The sequence below is a fragment of the Macaca mulatta genome, chromosome 17, assembly GCF_049350105.2.
Source record: "Macaca mulatta isolate MMU2019108-1 chromosome 17, T2T-MMU8v2.0, whole genome shotgun sequence".
Lineage (NCBI taxonomy): Eukaryota > Metazoa > Chordata > Mammalia > Primates > Cercopithecidae > Macaca > Macaca mulatta.
Genome location: NC_133422.1, coordinates 4,225,734 through 4,251,259, shown reverse-complemented (window position 1 = coordinate 4,251,259; position 25,526 = coordinate 4,225,734). Strand labels below are relative to the sequence as shown.

The following is a 25,526-nucleotide window of genomic DNA, read 5'->3' as shown; positions in this document are numbered from 1 at the left end:
TGGGTTGGAAATTCTTTTCTTTAAGAATGTTGGCTATTGGCCCCCACTCTCTTCTGGCTTGTAGGGTTTCTGCAGAGATCCGCTGTTAGTCCAGTGGGCTTCCCTTTGTGGGTAACCTGACCTTTCTCTCTGGCTGCCCTTAACATTTTTTCCTTTATTTCAACCTTTGTGAATCTGAAGATTGTGTCTTGGGGTTGCTCTTCTAGAGGAGTATCTTTGTGATGTTCTCTGTATTTCCTGAATTTGAATGTTGGCCTCTCTTGCTAGGGTGGGGAGGTTCTCCTGGATAATATCCTGAAGAGTGTTTTCCAACTTGGTTCCATTCTCCCCGTCACTTTCAGGGACACCAATCAAATGTAGGTTTGGTCTTTTCACATAGTCCCATATCTTTGTTTGTTCCCTTTCATTCTTTTTTCTCTAATCTTGTCTTCACGCTTTATTTCATTAACTTGATCTTCAATCTCCGATATCCTTTCTTCTGCTTGATTGATTCAACTATTGATACTTGTGTGTGCTTCATGAAGTTCTTGTGCTGTGTTTTTCAGCTCCATCAGGTCATTTATGTTCTTCTCTAACTGGTTATTCTAGTTAGCAATTCCTCTAACCTTTTTTCAAGGTTCTTAGCTTCCTTGCATTTGGTTAGAACAGGCTCCTTTAGCTCGGTGAAGTTTGTTATTACCCACCTTCTGAAGGCTACTTCTGTTAATTCGTAAACTCATTCTCTGTCCAGTTTTGTTCTCTTGCTGGCGAGGACTTGTGATCCTCTGGGGAAGAGGCATTCTGGTTTTTGGAATTTTCAGCCTTTTGCACTGGTTTTTCCTCATCTTTGTGGATTTATCTACCTTTGGTCTTTGATGCTGGTGACCTTTGGATGGGGTTTTTGTGTAGATGTCCTTTTTTTTGATGTTGATGCTATTCCTTTCTGTTCGTTAGTTTTCCTTCTAACAGTCAGGCCCGTTGCTGCAGGTCTGCTGGAGTTTACTCGAGGTCCACTCCAGACCCTGTTTGCCTGGGTATCATTGGCGGAGGCTGTAGAACAGCAAAGATTGCTGCCTGTTCCTTCCTCTGGAAGCTTCGTCCCAAAGGGGCACCCACCAGATGCCAGCCAGAGCTCTCCTGTATGAGGTGTCTGTCGACCCCTGCTGGGTGGTGTCTCCCAGTCAGGAGGCATGGGGGTCAGCGACCCACTTGAGGAGGCAGTCTGTCCCTTAGTAGAGATCGAGCACTTTGCTGGGAGATCTGCTGCTTTCTTCAGAGCTGGCACGCAGGAACATTTAAGTCTGCTGAAGCTGTGCTCACAGCTGCCCCTTCCCCCAGGTGCTCTGTCCCAGGGAGATGGGAATTTTATCTATAAGCCCCTGACTGGGGCTGCTGCCTTTCTTTCAGAGATGCCCTGCCCAGAGAGGAGGAATCTAGACAGGCAGTCTGGCTACAGTGGCTTTGCCGAGCTGTGGTGGGCTCCACCCAGTTTGAACTTCCAGGTGGCTTTGTTTACACTGTGAGGAGAAAAACGCCTACTCAAGCCTAAGTAATGGCAGATGCCCCTCCCCACACCAAGCTTGAGCATCCCAGATGGACTTCAGACTGCTGTGCTGGCAGTGAGAATTTCAAGCCAGTGGATCTTAGCTTGCTGGGCTCCATGGGGGTGGGATCTGCTGAGCTAGATCATTTGTCTCCCTGGCTTCATTCCCCTTTCCAGGGGAGTGAATGGTTCAGTCTCGCTGACATTCCAGATGCCACTAGGGTATGAAAAAAAAACTCCTGCTCAGGGTCTGCCCAAATGGCCACCCACTTTTGTGCTTAAAACCAGGGCCCTGGTGGTATAGGTACCTCTCCTGGTCTGTGGGTTGCACAGAACATGGGAAAAGCGTAGTATCTGGGTTGGAGTCCACCGTTCCTCATGGCACAGTCCCTCAAGGCTTCCCTTGGCTAGGGCAAGCAGTTCCTGGATTCCTTGCACTTCCCAGGTGAGGCGACACCCCACCCTGTTTCGGCTCAGCCTCCATGGGCTGCACCCACGGTTTAACCAGTCCCAGTGAGATGAGCCGGGTATCTCCGTTGGAAATGAAGAAATCACCTGCCTTCTGCATTGATCTCGCTGGGGGCTGCGGATCAGAGCTGTTTCTATTCGGCCAGCTTGCTAGCCAGCCCATAAGGCTTTAGTTTTAAATCTTCAATGGAATTTTGGTTGTTATTGATTAATACAAATAAACCTTTAAAATTGTATTGTTTTAGTGAAATACTACAAATCTTAAATTATATAAAACAATGACATCTGTTGAATTCTGGGTTTGAGAACCTATTTATCTCAGTAAGACACATCAATCAAAAGTATTAAAAAGGGAATTATATGATATTTGGCCAAAGTGACATAATAATCCAATAATTCTGTCATGGTATCCAAAGCGTCATTAATAATTAACTCAAATAATTTAGTTAAGAAGAATGCATTTAAAAAAAAAAAGAAGAAGAAGAATGCATTTTACAAACACAGATATACAACTTTGCCATGTATCCAACATACCTTAGACAACTCCATGCCTGGCCCGCACTGGCTGCAGGGAACACAATTTCCAGACCGATCCCTGAATTCTTGTTGTCTACAGTCTCCTGTTTCACAAGTCACTTTACATGACTGAAAAAAAAAAATTTAACAAAATGTTATCTTAAAGTATGTTAAACTTTTTTTTTGCAAGAAAGGAACAATATTTTCAATATCAGTCACACAATCACTGAATGTAAACATCAGTTCAGAGTCAATTCAATGTTCACTTTAGGAAGAAAACCCACTTTCTGAATAAGTCAGTGGAACTAAATCAATAAGCCAAATTCTTCTCTGTATTCCAGAGAATACTCATTGGTTCTCTAAACAGGGTGTGCCAGTTTCTCGGAATTAACTGCTATCCTCCTCAGAAACCCTTCTGGGACCCAGGATACGACATGACTTAGGAGCTGTGCTCTTCTCTAAGTAAGAAGATATTTAAAAACAAAAAACAGTCATGACTTTGTTTGATATAGGACCCAAGGTCCTTTTGCTACCAGAAAAAAATCTGAATTAAAAAAATTTTTCATCTGTAAGAAATATAAACATATTCAAGTGTAATGAATTAAATAAATTGAATAGATTAGTATAGCCACAAGACTACAGCCACAAGAACTTTGCAATTATCCTTTAGACTTATCTGCCATGCGGTTTTGATGGGGACGTTTCAACCCTTTTCAACTGAACTACATTTCCTTAGAGGCTGTCTTTCAAATAATAATTTCTAACAATCAGGACACCAGTAAAATTCTTGGTGATGATGCTAAAGAGGGCAGTAGTGGCCCAACTCTCGGGGCTCCTCAAAGTAGACGTGCCACTGAAATCTGAGCTTATGCCTTTACTGACTGCCAGTGAGCCGCTGCCTGGGACCTAACAATATACTTTGGTTCACAGCACAGGACTTAAAGGGAAAATTTATACTTAGGCAAAAACAAAGGTTATTTGTCATTTTCCAAAATATAGCTTTTCTTTCTTATTTTCTCTGAAAACAAGTTATCCTTGTATGAGATCATCCTCGCAAAGTATGTTATCTGCTTAACAGACAATATTTACTAAATAATGTTGGTATTACCAGCATCACAGAATTGGTGAAGACATTTGGTCCAACCTCTTATCCTAAGCAAGAATGCCCTGAATAGTGCTACTGACACGGTTCTGTTTTCCTTAATGGAAGCTGAAAATCTGAGGAGGAACTGGGGGAACAGACACTGCTGTTCTGTCTAATGCTTACCACACAGTTGAGCACAGGACATTGTGATGCATATAATTCTGTACAAACCTCCTCCACCTTGAAGCAGGAATATTGTGAAGTTATTTAACAACCTCTTTAAGGTCAGAGGTTTAATATCTAGGGCAAGCAGGAGGAAGAATTCAAGGTGAGGTTTGAGACTAGAAAATTCTCTGAGGCGGCGAGGCACAGTGGCTCACGCCTATAATCCCAGCACCTTGGGAGGCCAAGGTGGGCAGATCACGAGGTCAAGAGATTGAGACCATCCTGGCTAACATGGTGAAACCTTGTCTCTACTAAAAATACAAAAATTAGCTAGGTGTGGTGGTACGCACCTATAGTCTCAGCTACTCGGGAGGGCTGAGGCAGGAGAATCACTTGAACCCAGGAAGCGGAGGTTGCAGTGAGCCAAGATCGCACCACTGCACTCCAGCCTCGTGACAAAGTGAGACTCCGTCTCAAAAAAAAAAAAAAAAAAGAAAGAAAATTTTTTAAGGCTGTGAAGACTCTTGCCTCAACTCCTCCTCAACGCCCAATCTTGGAGGAGTTTGCTTATTTATAAGGGGTAGGAGCCTCCCTTCCACCACAAAGAGACTGTAGAGAGAAAGAAGTTACACAACCTTCCTCTTAGACCATTATTCAATGTTTAACAGCCTCCAATTACAGAAGGGAAGCTCTCCTACATTCACCTGAATCCCACTTTGTCTTTATTTTTTATTTTTATTTATCTCTTTATTTATTTCTGAGATGCAGTCTCGCTCTGTCGCCCAGGCTAGAGTGCAGTGGTGTGATCTCAGCTCACTGCAACCTCCGCCTCTCACATTCAAGCAATTCTCCTACCTCAGCCTCCCAAGTAGCTGGGATTACAGGTGCGCACCACCACGCCCAGTTAATTTTTGTATTTTTAGTAAAGATGGGGTCTCACCATGTTGGCCAAGCTGGTATTGAACTCTGCACCTCAAATGATCCACCTGCCTCAGCCTCCCAAAGTGCTGGGATTGCAAGCATGAGCCACAGCATCCAGCTTAACTTTGTCTTTCAAGAAAACTTTGCATATTGTCTTCAGTGTAAATCTTTCTTTATATATCTGTAGATCATTATTTTATCTCTAGATTAAATACATTTTGTTCTTTTGAACACCTTCATAAATCTTCTGTCAAACTTTCAAACATTAAAATTTTCCATCTGTTTTTCATGCTTTTTGGAACCAAGAAGAATATAAACAACTGTATAAAATAATAACTTCTAAAAAACCTATTCTAAATTATTCATAAACTGTGTAGGTCATGGGCTCCAAATTAGATTTTATGGTCTTTTAGCTTCTGGCATACATTACAAGAGATATATGCCTATAAAGGCAAAATAGTATCATTGTCATAGTGCCACAAGTAACACTGCAATTTTATGACTTCACCTACACTTAAATAAGGTAATTTCAACAATTGTTACAAATATCATGAATAAGCAGCAATCTTTCACTTATTAATTACATGCAAAAACAATAAAATGCCATTTGAAAGAGATAAAAACATAATATTGGATCAGAAATAGAAAATTATTTTGGGCCAGGTGTGGTGGCTCACTCCTGTAATCCCAGCACTTCGGAAGGCCAAAGCAGGCAGATCACCTGAGGTCAGGAATTCAAGATCAGCCTGGACAACATGGTGAAACCCCATCTCTACTAAAAATACAAAAATTAGCTGGGAGTGGTGGCGGGTGTCTGTAATCCCAGTGACTCAGGAGCCTGAAGCAGGAGAACTGCTTGAACCTGGGAGGCAGAGGTTACAGTGAGCCAAGATTGCACCACTGCACTCCAGCCTGGGCAAAAGAGCAAGACGCTGTCTCAAAAATAAAATAAAATAAAAAATAAAATGATTTTGGTACTGCTACTACTTATTAGTACATGAATTCTTTCACCATATTTTTATTAAAGAAAAAAAGAGTTTACTTACCAAATAGCCTAGTAATACTAAAAGAGTGAAAAACGTTTTCTCTTGTTCTAGTAGCATCTTTAAAGCCATCGTTCTTATCAAATGTATTTATTGTTGGAGAGTTCTAAATAAAAGATAGAAAGGAAGATGCAGTTGATATGAAAAACATCAGTGACTGTGCTCTGTTTACTATATAATATTTACCACTTACTATATAGACTAGGTAATAAATATTATTTGTGTTTTAAAAGAAACCACCTTTAAAAAAGAAAAAAGACAAATAAGATGTAATTCTTTTATAATTCATATTATGAGAATTGAAGCTCTGTTTACCTATACATATATTCAAAACTCTTACAGGCTCTGAGTTCCCAGGCTACACTCGCCTTTATTGATATTTTCTACCCATGTCTTTACAGCGGCCAATCTACTTCACTCAGCATGAAATTCTATTCAAATAGTGACTATGTAAACCTCCCATTTATATGGGTTTAGACAATGCCAACAGGGTAATGATAGTGATAAAATAACAACCCTTACTAGGCACTATGTGCCTGGTACTATTTTCAGCATGCTAACTCACTTAATCCTCACAACTACTCTAGAAGGTAGATCCTGTCAGTATTCCCATTTTAGCGATGGGGAAACAGACTCAGAGAGAGCTAAGTAACCTGCCCAAGGTCACACTGCTAGTAAGAGGCACAGCTGGATACAAACCCAGGTGGAGCATCCGTTTCTACATCTACTGTGTCACATATGCCCTGACAGACAATGTGTTATTAAATGAAGACACTAGGTTTGTATCTTGACAACTTTGTCTTCACTAAGAAGCAGACAGATAACATTTCACATTTGTGAATTCTTTCCCAAACCAGTATGGTGCAAGTATGTACGGCAGAAAAATAAGCATTTATCTTAAAACATCTAAAAGTCATTTACGAGTGATGAAATCACAGGCACTAACCCAACATTTCAATAAAAGATAAACCAAGCCTCTTTATCTTTACCAGGAATGATCTAAAATGTAGAACCAAATCTGGCTGTTTTTTACAGATCCACACATGTCCACAGAAGAGATCAAAAAGAAAAAGCGAAGCCTCATCTGGCTGCTCCATCAGGTAGAGAAACAGCGGTTCTGTTTCCTTTAAAGTCGAAGTTTCCAAAACTAACAGATCCCAAGTGGATCATCTGACTTAGAAAGAAACCAGAGCACAGAACCAGAACCATGGGCAAAGAGCTCAAGAAAAACAACGACGACAACAACAAAGGAGGCAGAGGGGGCGGAGCTGCGGGCTGAGCAGCTACCGGGGTGAGCTGATGGGCACCCCGGAGTGGCTGAACCCAGATGAACCACGTCCACTGCCTGGGCAGGTCACATTGCCAGGGCAATGAAAAATCATTTACCTTTGTTGAGTGAATGACCCATTTGAAGTGAATTCAAACAGCTTTTTTCACTTTTCCAGCTACTTGGTCATAACTTTTTTCCCCGCTGGCATATCTCAAAATCATCCAGCAATTACCCAACCATGCAACTTACTGCTTGTGTAGACACAGGGTTAGGGTGAGAAGATAAAAATCACATTCTTTGAAGTGCATGCTTCAGGTTATTTCTTTTATGATACGATCTTAAATTTTTAAAAACGTATTCAGTTTTAAAAGTAAAAAATGTGTAATTTAGGTGGAATTAAAACTAATAAGAAACAATGGGGATAATGCCAAAGCATTTACACAAAATATGAGACAAAGAGATTGACAAGTCAGTCAGCACATACCATATTCGAGCGATTAGTCTGGATAGAATCGTCTAGTGGGATGCTACACTAACTACTGAAAAAGACAGACAAATCATGAAGCACTTCTTAACATTGTCACTTTGATGCTACCCATTCATAAGGAGACAAAAATAGAACCCATCTCACAGGGGTGTTGTGAGGACTAACTGGGCTAATACAAAGCGCTGAGCCCAGCACCTGGAGCAGTCGCTGATGCTATTACTGCTGCTGTTGTTGAGACCACCACTTATGAGCTGTGCAACCTGGGATAAGTTCCTTAACCCTGAGTCTCAGTTTCCTCATCTCTAAATGGGGCAGACTGATAGTACCTACCTCCTGAAATTGCTGTGAGGAGTTAGTTTAACAGCTGTAAAGCACTTTCAGGAGAATTAGCTGATATAAACTGTTTCTGGCACATGATAAGTGCTATAGAAGTGTTCGCAACTATTATTGTCCTTCATGTTAATGACATTATTATGGAGGATCAAACGATCTGTTAGGATGTGACAGTCCTCGAAGACTGTAATCCATCGGACAAATAGGAGGCATCTAGGCGGCCGCAGTAAAGTGGCAGCAGCGTTTTAGCCCTCGGGACCCAGGAGCCTGCACAAGGCATCTGAAGACTAAGAATCCACCAAGAGTCTGAACCAGGCATTTATAATGTTGAGTACTGTGCTATTGCTTTAAAAAAGCACAGCTTCGGTGGCTCAGGCCTGTAATCCCAGCACTTTGGGAGGCCGAGGCGGGCGGATCCCGAGGTCAGGAGATCGAGACCATCCTGGCTAACACGGTGAAACCCCATCTCCACTAAAAATACAAGAAACTAGCCGGGCGAGGTGGCGACGCCTGTGGTCCCAGCTACTCGGGAGGCTGAGGCAGGAGAATGGCGTGAACCCGGGAGGCGGAGCTTGCAGTGAGCCGAGATCGCGCCACTGCACTCCAGCCTGGGCGACAGAGTGAGACTCCGTCTCAAAAAAATAAATAAATAAAATAAAGCATAGCTTTTTAGAGCTTTCTACCACACTCTAAAGTAGACATTTATCCCCTCTGATGGAAGAGAAAACTGAAGGTCAAAGGAAACAAATACTAGAACCAGTGGAAATCAAATCCGGTTCATGCCTGGTAACTCCACAACTGGGCTCCTCAGCATCCCGCCATGCTGACCTAGGCCTGTGTCCTGACCCATCACCAGCATCCAATGACTCCTGCCATTCGGGACAGCAGGGCGACCTCAACAAAACTGATGAGAGACACATATGCAATAATACATTTAATCACGTATTTACTTATTCAACAGACACTGGTTAAACGGTCCTTAGGTGCCCGAGAGGAGGTAGGACTAGGCTAGAAGACACTACAACTTGTTCCTTCAAGGGAGCTCGCAGCTCGGCCAAAGCAGTGGCCTCCAACACACCTTTCGACATAGCCTGGCCTAGGAGTATTTTAGAAATAAACAATTTAGCTGGTGGATGGTTATAAGTGTGACCTTGAATTTCCTGAAGTGGAATGAAATTCTTTGGCATTCATAAACAGAAGGAAAATTTCATAAAATAGCTTAAGCGTTTAAGTAATAATATTTAAAATATAAATAAGGCAATCAAAAGGTTATTTATTAAAACTATTTTTAAATTCTGGACATCCAGGGTCTGGCCCAAAGACAGAAAAATGCTTTTATATGCTTCAGTGTTCTATTTATTTGGGGATGATTTAGCAAGCACAAGCCCTACAAATGACCGAGATGATGTACCATGGGTCTGGCTGCTGGGGTTTTTACAGTTTGCCAAAACCTCCAGTCTCCACAGCATCTGTAACAGCCTAGCATGCATTTCTTGGAGGACATGTGCAGAGAAACTGGCCTCACATAGGCACTAGGGAGAAGACGAAGGATGCCTGGTTTACTGTATTCCACGAGCATGAAACGGCGGCCTCACTATCTGCTATTCAACGACAATACGCAGCTTGGCAGTATCCGGAGCATGCAAAGAGGGGACACGAACCCCAAGTGCAGAGCGGGGAAACATGCCGTTCCGCTGCACACAGAGTGGCTGCTTCTCGAAGCTGCTCGGCCTGCTCGTTTGAGTGAATGGTAACTAACACGGATGCGTCCTAATTGGCCTCCCTCTAAGATAAATCCAATAAGTGTTACAATGCACACCCCTTCTGCCTTCTTGTCCAAAATCATGAACACCTGTGCTAGTGTGTCACCATGCAGAGACAGGGGAGCACTGCTGGGGAGGAGCAGCTCCGGGCTTCATCTCTGATTGGCTGGGCGGACCCCTGGATCTCAAACCACAGTGACTGCTTCCACCAGCAGATCCCTCAACTGTCCCTTCCTCTACAATGCCTGCCCCCGGCCTGTCACAGGCCTTCTAGAATCCCCTTAAATCTGCATCAGCACCTCTTCTTTCTGCTTCCACAGCACGCTGGACTTCCACTCACTGCATAACTACCTGGTTACTTCTCTCTCTTTCTAGCCTTTTTGTTTCACCTGGTCAGCATTTATTTTCTTTAGTCACTGCAACACTTAATCTTTAAAATTTGCTTTCAATAATAAAACTGAAGAATGTTCTTGAAAAATTAGACAATCTGACAGCCCTGAGTCCCACATCAAGGTAACATGAGCTAGAGCTAACGATTAGTTGTCCCTCACATGGAAGGACATGTTCTTTAGTGCACTAGTCTCCACCACTCCCCACGGTCACACTGGGCTCCCTTCCCTCATTTTATCACCAACCTAGCAACTGGAGTTGACCACCAATCAAATAAGGTTTGAGGGCTTAATGACAAAAGCTTTGATTTCACTATAGAACTGTAACTCACAATATGTGCCCAATGCATGCTAAGTGAAGAAAGGAATTCAGTCATTAGGGATAACAGTTTACTTCTCAGAGTTCTAAGGGACAAAATAATATATGTGAAAAATCTGAGCAAATATAACCTGAGGTTGAAATGCGAGTCACTGTGGTAGAACAAATCCAGGGCAGAACCCCATTTCTTGAAGACAGTGCTCTAATATAGACCAGAATCACTAAGGAGGAAGAATGGTGATAATCAGAAAGAAAATTATCTTACAATCAGTAACCTTTCTGAGAATCATCTATATTTTTGATGGTGCAAATGACCAAAACATACGTGCTTTGTAAGAATTCTAATAATCTGGATACTCTTTTTTTCAGAATAAATTATTTAATTTTCTTTTTTTCCTATCTCTTAAAAGCTATTTATTATCCAACAGATACAGTGCATGCAATTGGTAACAGTTTTCATCTAAAAAACTGTATTCACACTGTATAATGAAACTATAGTCAACTCATACGCTTTTTCTAATATGTAATAAGATGAAACATTTTTAAAATGTCAACATTAAACTGGCAGTTTTACAATTTATAAACCAGCACTGAAATAAAGTCAATGCTATAAATATAGCCTTTGGCATTTTAATGGCACAACATAATCACGAGTGACTTAGAAATACTGCCAGTCCCACAGGCAAAGAGAATAAGACATTAATTAGAAATTTAGAGTAGTGCTATTTCCAAACAAAACAATAACCCCCGGCTTCTAGCTATTCTGTATCTTAGCCTTCAATCTCACTATATTCGGAAAATCATTCTTCTTACATAATAGAGTTGGCAGACCTCTTTGTAGCCTAGGAACTTACAAAGGTGTGCTGTGATAAGAATACACATATTGTTGTCGGCTGGGAAATGAGAACGGTTTCTCTTTTTCAAATTATAAGGCATTTTCTACTAAAAACCCTAAAAGCTTAAAAATTTTCTGCTGCCAAATACAGTATCTCCAATTCTCCCAAAGTTCAAAACAGTAAGGGCCTCTATTAGGCTCCTAATTTTTTTTTTTTTTAATAAAACTTAACCTAGATCCAGCAATCCCACTGCTGGGTATCTACCCAGGGGAAAAGAATTCATTATACGAAAAAGATACTTGCACACGCATGTTTATAGCAGCACAATTCGTAGCTGCAAAAATATGTAACCAGCCCAAATGCCCATCAATCAATGAGTGGCTAAAAAAAAACTGTGGGTTATATATATATATATATCTCTATATGACGGAATACTACTCAGCCATAAAAAGGAATGAATTAATGGCATTCACAGCAACCTGGATGGGACTGGAGATTATTATTCAAAGTGAAGTAACTCAGGAATGGAAAACCAAACATCATATGTTCTTACTCAAAAGTGGGAGCTAAGCTATGAGGATGCAAAGGCATAAAAATGATACAATGGACTTTGGGGACTTGGAGGGAAAAGGTGGAGGGGGATGAGGGATGAAAGGCTACAAATTGGGTTCAGCATATACTGCCCAGGTGATGAGTATACCAAAATCTCACAAATCACTGCTAAAGAACTTACTCATGTAACCACATACCACCTGTTCCCCAAAACCCTAAGGATACAAAGAAAAAACAAATAAAAATAAAAACGACAACAAAAAATAACCCAGTGCAGGGTTTTCTGAGACTAATTCTTTTTATTTCTCTAAGTTGTAAATTTTGTCATCTTTGCATTAGGAAAATCACTGTCAGAATTCTCAAAATGTTCAGTCAACAAGCATATTGTAACTAATGTGCTTTTCCCAAAATTCATGAATGTTTCTCTACCCTAAAATACAAATGGAACAATGGTAGCATCAGAGACTAAGGGGACCTCAAACATCTACACAGATTTTCTTACAAGAATTGTGCATACCCATCTCTCAAACACAGCTGTTTAAAGTTTTATTTTAGAAGGAAGTCTGGATAGATTCCAAAACCACTCTTTACACCATCTGTAGTCTTCTGCAGTGTTAAGTAGCCCCTATTATTTCCCGGTTTCCCCATATGTGACCAATCCAAGCTGACCAAAGAGCTGCTAAGTAACATTCAGTCTTCAGATACACAAGTTCCTTTGTCTTCTGTAATTGCTGAAGGGTAGTTGTTCTCTTTTTAAAACCCAGGTTTTAAAACTTTAGTTTTAAAAAAGTACATATTATGTGACATGTGGACTAGAAGATAACCCAATACTATTTAAACATCTTACTTTTAAATGTAAACATTTTAGATACATAAAATAGCAGGAGCTCATTACTCAACCACTAAATCATGAAAAAAAATTCTGTTCGTACCCACTTTAATTTTATTTTTCTTCACCTAGAGGGCTACTTTATCATTTTTTTTTTTTTGGTCCAACATTTTTAGCCATTGGAGTGATGACAATTAAATCCACAAATGAACTATTATGGCCTACTTATCTGAATATCTAAAATACAACATCTGGTCACACCATTGTTGGTGAAGATTTGGAGCATTCGAACTCTCATACACTGTTACTAGAAATGAAAGTGTAACAACCACTTTGGAAAACAATTTGGACATTTCTTAAAATGTTAAGCACACATCTTTAATATTACCTAGACATTCTTCTCCCAATATTTTGGAAAGTAAACTTTCGTACAAAAAGTTGCACATGAATGTGCATAGCAGTTTTATATATAATAGCTAACAACTGAAAATAACCATGTGTCCATAAACAAGTCAAGAAATAAGTTATGGTGCATGCAATGGAATACTAGTCAGCAATAAAAATTATTTAACTTTTGATACCTGTAATAATACGGATGAATCTCAAAATAATTATTGTGAGTGAAAGAAGTCAGACCCCTCCTCCCAAAATGACATACTATATGATTACATGTATATGAAATTCTAGAAAATGCAAACTGATACATAACGACAAAGCAGATCAGAGGTTGTCAGGGGTGTGAAGAGGGCAAGGAAATATGGAAGAAAGGGATTACAACAAGCTGTAAGGAAACTTTTGGGTGTGTTTTATGTGTTCACCATCAGGATTGTGTTGGCAGTTTCACAGTATGTCAAAGCTTACCTAATTATAAATTTAAATATATGCCACTTACTATATGTCAATCAATCTCACTAAGGGTATTAGTTTTGTTGAATTTCAGTTGACATGTAACAATTGTAATATTTATCAGAGACAGTGATATTTTAATATATGTATACAATGTGTAATGATCAAATCTGGGTAATTCACATATGTATCATCTCAAATCTTTATTTTATTTATTTATTTATTTATTTTGAGATGGAGTCTCGCACTGTCGCCCAGGCTGGAGTGCAGTGGTGTGATCTTGGCTCACTGCAAGCTCCGCCTCCCGGGTTCACGCCATTCTCCTGCCTCAGCCTCCTGAGTAGCTGGGACTACAGGCGCCACCACCACACCCGGCTAATTTTGTGTGTGTGTGTGTTTTCAGTAGAGACAGGGTTTCACCGTTTTAGCCAGGATGGTCTCGATCTCCTGACCTCGTGATCCGTCCGCCTCAGCCTCCTAAAGTGCTGGGATTACAGACCTGAGCCACCGCACCAGGCATCAAATCTTTATTTTTTCCTTATGTTGGGAACATTCAAAATCCTCTTCCAGATTTTTGAAAATACACAACAAATTGTTAACTATATTCACCCGACAATGCTACAGAACACTAGAATGTATTCCTTCTATCTAGTTGTAATTTTGTATCCATTAACGAACCTGTCCCTATCCATTCCTCTCCTCTTCACTAGAAGGTTACTTTTAAAAGCCTGTGAATACTTAACAATCAGCTGCCACAAGACAAATATATTTAACATTTAACTGTTCCCTGGCTCTCTTATCACATAGGCAGCTGTCAATGTATTTACTGGGGGTGTGTTTTATTCAAGTGGGCATTCGTATTCAATCTGTAGTCAACACAAATAGAATATGCTGGCCTTTTCCAGACTTTTTAATGTTTGACTTTAAATATTGATTCATCAGTTTTAAAAGGGCTTTGGCTTTTTTCACGTACTAAAGATGCCTGCAGTTTTTGTTTGAATCGTGTTAATTTTTGAGGGGTAGAATTGGCCACAGGTGATTGAGTTAAGCACAGGTTCAGAGGTTGCAATAGGTAAAAAAAAAGAGACTCAAATTCTTTTTATGTTAGCAGAATTCCTCACTTATGTTTAAAAAGTCTCCAACATGCCCTAAATTCATGTAACAGAACTATAACTAGGAAATTAAGCACAGCATGTGACAATACATGTCGCAATCAGTTTTCCATTATAAAATATATGTAAAAAGCCTATTATCATCTGAAGTTAAAAAGAAGTTCTGTTCCTTTAAAAAAAAAAATCTCTTTTACAGCTACTTTTACATGTGAGCAATGTTCCTTATTCAGTCTTCTGGATAGAAAAGGCACATCAACAGCCAGGCGCGGCGGCTCAAGCCTGTAATCCCAGCACTTGGGGAGGCCAAGGCGGGCGGATCACAAGGTCAGGAGATCGAGACCATCCTGGCTAACACGGTGAAACCCCGTCTCTACTGAAAATACAAAAAAATTAGCCGGGTGTGGTGGCGGCACCTGTAGTCCCAGCTACTCAGGAGGCTGAGGCAGGAGAATGGCGTGAACCCGGGAGGCGGAGCTTGCAGTGAGCCGAGATCGCACCGCTGTGCTCCAGCCTGGGCGACAGAGCGAGACAGCGTCTCAAAACAAAAAAAGAAAAGGCACATCGACATTGCAATTTCAAGTGCATAAGGCTCTTCATGTGTCCGTAACTGCATATTCAAGATCCAGCCTGGACTCAAGTTGTAAGACACACTCCGGCCAAAGAAACACATAACTTTCATGATTGTTCTGAAAATACGAACACCACCTCTCAGAGTTAGCACTTCTTGGAAAAAAGTTTCCTAAAGTCAATAAAGCCATGTGGCTTTGGTAATAAAGTAGGTGTGGTAAGACATAGATTAAAAAGTAAAGAACTTAACAGAGCTCATGATAATGCTTCCTGCATTGATGCCAAGGCTATATTTTCCAAATGAAAATGCATTTCTATGTTGTTTTACTTTCAGAACAATATGACAAATGTTATGCAAAGAAGCTTTCTTTTTAAGTACTCACATCTCTGTGAATGTCAAAAATTGTCTTCCACACTAGGACTCAATCAATTCTCACCCCTCCAGTTCTATACCTTTCAATTAGATAATAAGCACTGCCTAGAATTTTTAAGACTACATGAAAGCAGGGTTGGCAAAAACGCCTAAGGTGAAACTGCACCACAGAAAACGTACTGAGGAAATCCTGAAGTAGCGCAGTGTAATCCTCCCTTTTGCATCTAAGTATCTGAGCATGAAATGACAACACTATAAAATATCTTTTGCATGAGGCATGTTTAACAATAACTGTTTCCTGTTTACATAAAGAAACTTTTGTTTTGTAGTCAAAGAAACTGTCATTGGAGTAAAAACTACATCTTCATGCATATCTTGGGTTAAACTGTTTTAGTTAAAAGAAACACTGAACAGTGGTGATGGTTTTGTATGCAAATTGAGTCCTTTATTAAAACGCAAAAAAACGACACAGATTTCTTGCAATCGTGAACGGAGACTGGATGACCAGTGCACTACCATCAAAACAGATCACAGAATTCTTATCCGCCAAACTTGATCTCCAGGAGTATATTCGGCAAATTTCTGTTGCATGAGATGGCATTAGAACACTGACACGCATTGGAAGAGCTGGCTTTCTCACTCCGTACATCTCTCACAGGCTCTACTCATCAAAGTACTAATGAATCCTGCTGAACTCTAAGGAACTCTTTCCCGCAGAAGGAATGTACCCTGGGCCGTTCACAGACAACGCTCTCCCGCCGCCGGCGCTGGCCCGGGATGCGGCCCCGAGACTCCTGCAGCCGCGCGCTGGCTCAGGGACCTCCGCAGGACGCGGGCGGGCGCCGGGGCCGGGTCGAACTGGGGCAGAGTGACAGGCTCCCAGTCGTGAGCCTCACAAGCAGATCTTTCTATTTACAATACCCCGGAGAGGAGTCCGGGTCGCGTCGCTCGCACCGCCCGCGGGGACCCGGCGTGAATTCACACGCTCCCTCCCGCCGCCTCGCCGCCTGTCACGGCCCCGGGACCCGGTCACCCCTCCGGGGGTTCCCTTCGCCGCGCAGTGCTCCTCCCTCCCTCGGGCAGCCGCCTCCTTTCCCCGCTCCCACCCAGCGGGGATCCACCAGGGCGAGGGCTGAAGACCTCGCAGGACGCCGCGCGCCCGGGACAGCGAAGCACCTACCTTCCCAGCCACCTGGGAGGCTGCAGGTCCGGGCCGGAGCCCGAGGCTCAGGACGCGCGGAGCCGTTCTGGTTAAGGCGCAGGGCGCCGGGCTGCTTGGGGGTCCAACCCAGCGTGCACGCCGCGCACCTCCCGGCGCCGGGCTCCGCGCTCTCCCGTAGCCCGGCAACGGCCGCCACCCCGGAGCCCCGCCCACCAGGAGCCCCGCCCTCCCCGTGGCCCTCGCCGTGGCTCCGCCCCCTCCCAGAGCCCCGCCCCCAGGCTCTCCGCTGTGCCTCCGCCCAGCCCCCACTGCGTCCACGGGCCAGCTCTGCAGTCGGGGTCTTCGGAGGCCCCCATCCCGCGGCTGCTGGAGCGGATGAGTGTGAGGCTGACTGGGGGCTTGGGGATGGGGGACCGGAGACCACCAAGAACAGGGCTGTGTTGGGAGACTTTCCTTCAGAGCAGAGAGGGAGGCTTCCTTTCCGCCCCGGGTGTTCCCCACCTTTCAGCCTTTCCCGCGTGGGTCCGCATCCCACCCAGAGGGGATACGGCGGCCAGGTCTGCGCTGCTGCGCCTGAGATCAGGTCGGCCGAGGTCGCACCTCGGGTCCCCTCCGGCAGGGACTCGCCGGGTGCGCGTTCCCACGGACGCCTCCCGGGGAAGTCCGGGGAAGCCCGAGTTCGCCTCCTGCAGGCCTGGAGGCGCTCGGCCCGAGGCGGCCGCACCCTTCTGTGTACTTTCTTCTTCAAGGAGTTAAAAACACTTTAAGAGAAGGGGCATATTGTGTTCCGATTTGCATCTCTGACAGTATCAGTCATTCAAATAAATGTTCAACCAATGCTTTCTGAGTGGAATTGAATCTACCAGCTCAGGAACTACCTTCTCTGACTTCAACCAAATGTTCTTCTTCTCTCTGACCTCCTTTTGCCCTTAGAGACAGTAACACATTACCGAGTTCATTAGTTCTTGAATCATTTCATGTGTTTTGACAGATTTTCCCAGTTAGCCTGTTAGCTCATAATAGAGAGAGAACCTGTTGTTAGCCTGCATGGGCTTGGGATCTGACAATCTGGTCCCAGTGCCAACCTGTTCATTCACTAGTTGCATGACTTTGGAAAAGTTACTTCACCTCTCTAAGCTTCTGGTTCTCCATCTGTAAAATGAGTTGCTTCATTGGTGGTAGTTAAGTATTAACAGATAAGGTATTTAAGTACGTAGGCCAATGCCTGACACTCACTAAATAGCCATTCTTAGTAGCAATATATCCTCTTAACAATGCCTAGCATCAATCAATAAATGATCATTGACGGTGAGGAAAAGGACATTGAACCTCGGCACTCCAGCTGTTAGATTCATCTAATTCTTTAAAGAGACTCATTAAGTTAAACACAGTTGGCCCTCCACATGCACGGATTTCACATCATGTATTCAACCAAGTGCAGATTGAAAGTATTTGAAAAAAAAAGAATAGTTGTGTCTGTACTGAACATGTACACTTTATTTTGTCATTATTCCCTAAACAACTATGTACATAGCATTGACATTGTATTAGATATTATAAGTAATCCAGAGATGATTCAAAGCATATGCAAATTTATACCATTTTTTGTAAGGGACTTGAGCATCTGCAGATTTTGGTATCCAAGAGGGTGTCCTGAAAGCAGTCCCCCTCAGATGCTGAGGGAACACCATAGTTCCCACTTACCTTCATTTGAGTGTTACGTGATTTGGAGACAGTGTCTGAACAAAAACTCAGGCACACAATTGAGCACCATGGTAGTATAAAAAGAATTCTGTTGGCAGGGTACGGTGGCTCACGTTTGTAATCCCGGCACTTTGGAAGGCCGAGGCAAGCGGATCAGCTGAGGTCCGGAGTTTGGGACCAGCCTGGCCAACATGGCGAAACCCCATCTCTATAAAGATACAAAAATTAGCTGGGCGTGATAGCAGGCATCTGTGATCGCAGCTACTAGGGAGGCTGAGGCAGGAGAATCACTTGAACCCAGGAGGCAGAGATTGCAATGAGCCGAGATCACGCCACTGCACTCCAGCCTGGGCGACAGAGTAAGACTCGGTCTCAAAAAAAAAAAATTCTGTGATCCTTAGGCTCATGCAAAATGAAACTGGATGCTTGTAATTAGGACTGGGAGCATTTTACTTCCTTTAAAACACTGCATATCATTAATGGGTTAAAATTTTTACGGGAAAAGCCAAATTGCTGCAACGATCTTGATAGAGGTGTTTGTTTTTAAGATTTATGTTAAAGGTTAGTTTTCTGAAGACAGTTTTAGCAATATCTGAGCTGATACAAAGTGCATTTGTTTAAAATATTTTTCCCCAAAAGTTGAACTGAGGAAACTTGAAAAACGCCTTGAAAAAATAGTTTCAGTGATAAACTAGCTCTCTGGAAGCAAAGCTAATGAAAAATTGCCTGACTTCTAGTCATTTCTAGTGTAAATCACTATGCCCTGGGGAAGAAATGGAATAGAATGCAAGCTACAAGAGAATATGAAATTTTGTGTCTTTGATTTACAGTGTTCGGCACATAGTAGGTTCTCATTAAAAATTTGTTGGATGAATTAGTAATTGAGAGTGAAAATCTCAAAGGGTAATAAAGTTTTCCAAATACAGTTAAGAAAATAAGTGGAGGAGGAGCCCCCAAGACCTAGCTATTTAAGTAATTGCCAATACCCACTACTGCCAATTATAGACTGTCAGCACGGGGCTGGGGGAGCACTGTAAGGCCAATGCCCAGTGACTTCCTGAATGTCACACACCAAGTTAATTAACAAAGCTGGAATCAGAATCTGGGCTTTCTGTGTCTTAACATAATCTTTGCCATACCATGGGTGCATAAACCAATATATATAAAAAACCCAGGGAGGCTATTTTTATATAATTTATATAATGTGGAGCTCAAGACACTTACAGAGCAAAGTTGTTACAAGTTGCAGCACTTGCACTGATACAATGAGTTTGTGATATCTTGGCCCTGAGCACCTCATTGGCTAGACCCTTTTCATGAGTTTGATGAGGGATGAGACAGGCCATTGACTCTCCTTCTCTCCTTCCTGATAAACATGGTGGACTCCCCTACCTAGGGCTGGCTTAAGGCCAGACTGGCTGAGCAGCAACCCATGGTGCTAAGCTATGGAGCCACCAAAGCATGGGGAGCATTTAACAGAATGGAGAAAATTATCCTTATCAGAACTCCTCGCAAAGAGAGTGGGTTATGTTGGAAGGAATGGTTTTACGAAGACAATTGAAACCCCCACCTGACTTGTCCTTCTCCTTCTCATCAAAGAGAAAATTTAAGTCACAAAGGAGGGTGTTAAACTACCTACTTCATCTAAAGAAGTGAGTATTGATTTTGGCAAATGAGTGGGTTTGAGCTAACAACGTTGGAGCCAAAACTGAATGACTAGTGACAGTAGAGGAGAAATTAAAGCACAGCCACCACGGAGCCTCCCTCTGCCCTCCCATCATAGAGCTCACCCAGGCGGACAACGTTTTAAAGAACCACCCTTTAAAGGGGACCAAATCACTCATTCTTCCAGGGTGGCTTGGACTGGCCTTGCCATCACAGAAAGAGAATCCAACTAAACCAATGCCGGATGGCTGAGTTCAGTTCACTCCTGAAGCACAGGGAGAGCAGATTATGCCTTCATGGCTTAGGGAGGTCCTTTATGGCCAACATGGCAGAAAATACTATTAAAAATATCTAATAGTTCTTACAATATATATAAAAGCAAAAAAAAAAAAAAAAAAAAACTGGAGCCCACATTTTTGGCCAAAATTTTGGCTATAATGTTTGCTGACAGTCAAGTTCAGCTTTGTGTAATTCTTGTAAGAGAAAGAATGAACTGCGTAGCCCCGGAATGAAAAAAATGTAGACCACAATGCTGCCACTGAATTATTCCTATAATCTTGCACATGGTATTTATCCTTGCACAAGTACTTAATATATATTATTGAATCAATTGATAATGAGTGAATTAATACATATTAGGTCATGTTAGTAATAATCGTGTTTACATAGGAATCATAAAGAGGGTGATAAGCCCTATTATGAGGGCAGCTGTTTGGCCATGAGAGTCCTGTATTTGTATAAAATTTTATCAATAACTAAATTAAAATTTTTCACACAAGATATATATATATATATATACACACACACACACACATATATGTATTTTTTGAGACGGAATCTCACTCTGTTACCCAGGCTGGAGTGCAGTGGTGCAATCTCAGCTCACTGAAAGCTCCACCTCCCGGGTTCTCGCCATTCTCCTGCCTCAGCCTCCCGAGTAGCTGGGACTACAGGCGCTCGCCACCATGCCCGGCTAATTTTTTGTATTTTTAGTAAAGACGGGGTTTCACTGAGTTAGCCAGGATGGTCTCGATTTCCTGACCTCATGATCCACCTGCCTCAGCCTCCCGACGTGCTGGGATTACAGGCGCGAGCCACCACGCCCGGCCCCAAGATATATTTTTTTTCAAGGAAGAAAAATAAAGAGTGAATGAAAACATGCTCAAGATTCTTAACATAACCAAACATGATATGAAACACATATCATATCATGTTTGAAATGCACATTGCGTTTGTCAACTGAAATGTCACAAAATCCCACTGGGAATTTCCCTGGAGGAAAATTGACCTTAAATTATTAATTTTTTTGTGGATGCCATTGGCATCTTCTAAGAAAACATCAATTCCTTCAAAACACACAAAGATGTGTTGACATAACGCCAAACTCCTGTATACACATACACACAGAGACAAACACACAAATACATATATAATTCCACATTGCATTGATGCATTAAACTTTTTGTGCAAATTATTTTACTTGTTAAATTATGGGTAGCAGCTACTGTGTTTAGACAGCTTAGAAGTCCAGAAGCAGAAGGAACAGTTGGGAAATAATCGGACTAATCCAGCTGACTGACATACCTATCATGGAAACAAAAAAATGCACTCCAATAGGAAGTGGCTGTCTTTAGTTTTCCAACTAACATTGTTGTTTGATGAGCTACAGGGTGCATTTGTTTGAGCAGTTGTTGGAAAGCAGACCCCGCATGGTAGACTGGAAACAACATTGGACTAGAAGTGGGAAAATCAGCCATGTGACCTTGTTAAGATAGGGACATTCATTTTCTATAGCCTCAGTTTCCTCATCTGTAAAATGGCCATAAAAATTCCAATCCTGCTTATTTCATAAAGATGATGTGGTCAACACCCTCACTTCACACATGAGAAAACCCTCTTGAGGTCATACAGCTAATTGGTGACAGTATCAGGACTCGACAAGAAAGTCTTTTGAAGACTTGGACTTTGTGTGGTCACAGAGCTGCCACTGAAGCAACAGATAGGAAAGTGCTTTGAAAAATGTCACATAAGGGTTTCGTTCAGTAGAAGTAATAGGACTATATCTGCCCGTCATTTTGTGGCAATTAATTAGGAAATGCCTTTTGAGACTGTACCTGTACCTTCAGATATAACCATCTTTCTTTTAAAATCAAATACACTCTGTTTCATTTCTCAACAATGACACAAGAAGTAAACAATTAACTGAATTAATTCAAACACTGAAGTGGATTTTCAAGGACTTGACTTGCCCAAGCTAGTTTTCTACAAAGCCTAAATTAATCAGATAATTACTAATTCTCCCCTTTGTTTAGTGCTGAGGAGAGCTTGTATTTGTTAAAATGATCCTAGCAGCAGAATAAACATTCATTTAAAATTTTTTTAAATCCCAAATCTGAACTAAATGAGCAAGTTTTCAAACACACTATTTCTTTAGGCACCGTCTCCAGTCATTGTTTTAAAAGGTTAATTTTCTTTATCTGAATGTGAACACTAATACCACTTTTGTGATTAAAAGGAAGATTTTAAGCAAACAAATTTTTTAAAAATCAAACTAAACCGATATTGCAAGATATTGTGAACATGATTCGTTGTACTCTTAGAGAAAAACAAAAAAGCAAATGCCTCTCCTGGCATGACTAAAAATAACAGTTAAATCTTTAAGATTAAATTATTACTGACACACTTTAAAAATATTATCAGTTTAGCCTGGCTTTAAATAACCTCCACTTAACAACTAGTAAAGTTTTAAAATTAAGTAAACAATGCTAATTACCCTCCTAGTATCAAGAGGAAAGTGTAGAAAGTAATTTGATTAATTGACTCTGAAAAATTAATTACATATGAAATGAGACTCATTAGACGTTTCCTGTTTCATCAGAATTTCAGACTAAAGGATAACTAGTCTTATCACTTATGGTTTCTTTGTGGTTCAGCTAGCATCAAATAGACTTGTGATAATAATTAAATCTTTTGCCCAGATAGATTTAGGACTAGAACACACACACACACACAAAAAAAAAAAAAAAAACCATTGCGAACGAAGTAACAGTGTTACTTTTCCACTGTATTTAGTTCTTATATTTCACTGTAAAGATTTTGCTCTGTGTGCCTGTGAGCGTGAGTGTGTGTGTATCATGAACTGACAAAGAAATAACAGTTAACTTCCAAATTCAGTACAGCAATATAATTTGGTTTTGTCATGTTGGGCATTAGCTAAAGTGAAAATGTGACTGAAATACTTTATGTAACATAATAACTGTTGATTACTCAGTTTTCATAAACAGTTGGCAAATTTTAACTTACAACAGCTGTCACTATAAATGTAAAGTAAATGTTAATTTAGGAATATTAACCTTGTGAATGTTTCTGAAAATAAGGCTTATGCTATTTCCAAAGGTTATAGAAAACCACTAGAGTATTTTTAGCCAAACTTAGTGCAACTTTATCCTCACTGTTTTTAAATTCTTCAGTTTTACACATAAAAAGCTTTAATCATACTTGAATGGTTTTTCAGTGATTCCCTTGGGTGTACAAACTGCATAAGGAAATATATTTGATAGATTTACATCTTGGAAGTGAGAGAATAAATAAACTAAAGAAACAGTATTGCCAGAGATACATTTTACTCTTTTATGTAAGAAAACAAAGAAAGCATTTTCAACAAGCAAAGTTGCACTGACTGTTTACTAAATAAGGTAACCCATAAATACTTAGAGCAATTATAGCTCACAGATCTCAGGGGCTGAAGTACTGGTTGCATGCTAAAGTTAGCACTGTTCTGTTTTCTCCTGTTTGTATAACTCATTTCCAAGTAAAATTTGCATGACAGACGGCAAACCCTCTTGTAAAAACTACTAAAACTTGCCTCAAGTTCCATAGTTACTCTGATACACACATTCAGCATCATGTAGTATTCAGTTGTATAAATGCTTTCTAAAAAATTAATTAAAACCATTCTTTTCTCAGAACACATGCAAAAAATGCAGTGAAAGCTACAACAAAACTTAAAACAGAGTACCTGCAACACGCTGAGCTCTTTGCAGTACTTACCCGTTCGACAACTTAGTTTCTCCTGGCAGCACTTCTATGCCAAATGCTTCTACCTTCCCAAAAATGTATGTCAGCACAAGCCCAGACGAAACTTCAAATCCAGGAAAATAAAATTAACCATGCAGATCAAAGGCAGACGAGCAGAGAGATGAAATGCCTGTAATCTGATCAGTGATCAGTTGCTGAACATCAAAGGCAGGGCTGAGTTTATATATATGCATGGATATCAAGAGAGTTCACTTTTAGCAGGTAGTTACCCTCCCGCCTCCTAGTCCACACAGTCTTTGTTAAACATGGATCACGTTGTTTTCCTCCTCTTTTTTGCAATAAGGCAATGCTAGTAATTCTCCCTTGCTTGGGCTGAGTGGCTGGATCTGTAGCTTTTTTGGTTCCCAAGCTGTGTTGTGGACTGTGTGTTGGAAGCTTTTCCTAGTGCCAGCGGGTTCTGCTTTATCCCTTTCATCTCGCTGAACTGCAGATCCCATGACATCATTCAGCGCTGTGGGACTGGTAGGAGAGCTATAATTCAGCCTGTGGGGGAGTAAAGCTCCAGAGAAGCCAGCGTTTGGCTGATTTCTAATCACGTTAGACTATTGTGCCTCACACAGGACAGTTTCTGTTATCTGTCTCCCAGCTGGAAAGGACAGCAACTGCTGCTGGATGCTTCTTGGGTGATAAGATCCCTGATGGTTGGAAGTGCCAAATGACAGCATTTAATTGCCTCTTCGCTGATAAAAATCACAATTTCCTACAGAGACTGGGTGTCAAACATCCAGCATAGTTAAATAGCACTATGGGACCACTCTGAAAAACACCCAAGGACACTGCCAGATGGACCGGTGACATTTTCACATTCCGTTTCCCTTTTCAAAGTGACAAGTCTTTAAGGATCTTAAGGAAACTGACCTTTCCTTGAAACATACATTATTAGGATCTGATTGCCAATCACACCGGGGTGTGTTAAGTAGTTAAGCAGCAGATAACCAGCAGTTCGTGAATAAACTGCTGCCTTCCACTGGCTCACTTAAGACTTTGGGCAGAGATTTAATCTCAGTCTTTGCCTTAGTTTGGGATTCTGGAAATTAGATTTTAAAGCAATATCTACTTCTTAGACATAATTCATTATAAAATTCACTTGTTGAGCATTTTAAAATTCACAAAAGAAGAATTACATAGAACAAAGCATTTGCCCTGTGATTATTCCAAAGCCATGTTATTTGCCTTTTAGGGCTGTTTCTTCCAAACTCATAGTTTGGACTTTCAACTCACTAAAAAATTACTACCTTAGCCTAATTCTTCATATTTTAAAATTAAATATATTGCTCATTATTTAAAAAATTTTAAGCTATTTTCCTTAACAGTGTCAGATTCAATACAATATGATTATTTTATTTTTAGTATTTAGTAAAATAGAAGATAAGAAGAAATTTCATCTTCCTCGAAATCCAGGATATGGTGCTTTTCTGATTTTCAGACAGTTCTTTCATGGAATGAAGACAATTTTTCTATTTTATAATGGAAACTCACCAACTTTTAGAAGGTAAGTTAAA

At 41.1% G+C, this 25,526-nt stretch overlaps 1 protein-coding gene across 11 annotated transcripts in view; it reads right to left on the bottom strand.

Annotated features, from left to right (window-relative positions):
• The window catches only part of TNFRSF19 (TNF receptor superfamily member 19), a 105,371-nt gene extending 80,770 nt beyond the window's left edge, over window positions 1–24,601 (bottom strand). For 2 of the 11 annotated variants that reach the window (XM_015120745.3, XM_002808139.4), the window contains exons 1-3: window positions 23,977–24,537; window positions 5,723–5,825; window positions 2,525–2,635 (exon numbers count right to left, since the gene is read on the bottom strand). In XM_015120745.3, the coding sequence (XP_014976231.2) occupies window positions 2,525–2,635; window positions 5,723–5,791 (180 nt within the window). In that variant the 5' untranslated portion in view covers window positions 5,792–5,825; window positions 23,977–24,537. Of the gene's footprint in view, window positions 1–2,524; window positions 2,636–5,722; window positions 5,826–6,708; window positions 6,930–16,575; window positions 16,820–17,058; window positions 17,307–23,976 lie in introns of those variants that run through there. The other 9 variants (XM_077974270.1, XM_028837411.2, XM_077974269.1 and 6 more) reach the window with 7 other exon arrangements.
• Window positions 24,602–25,526: the final 925 nt, after the last annotated feature.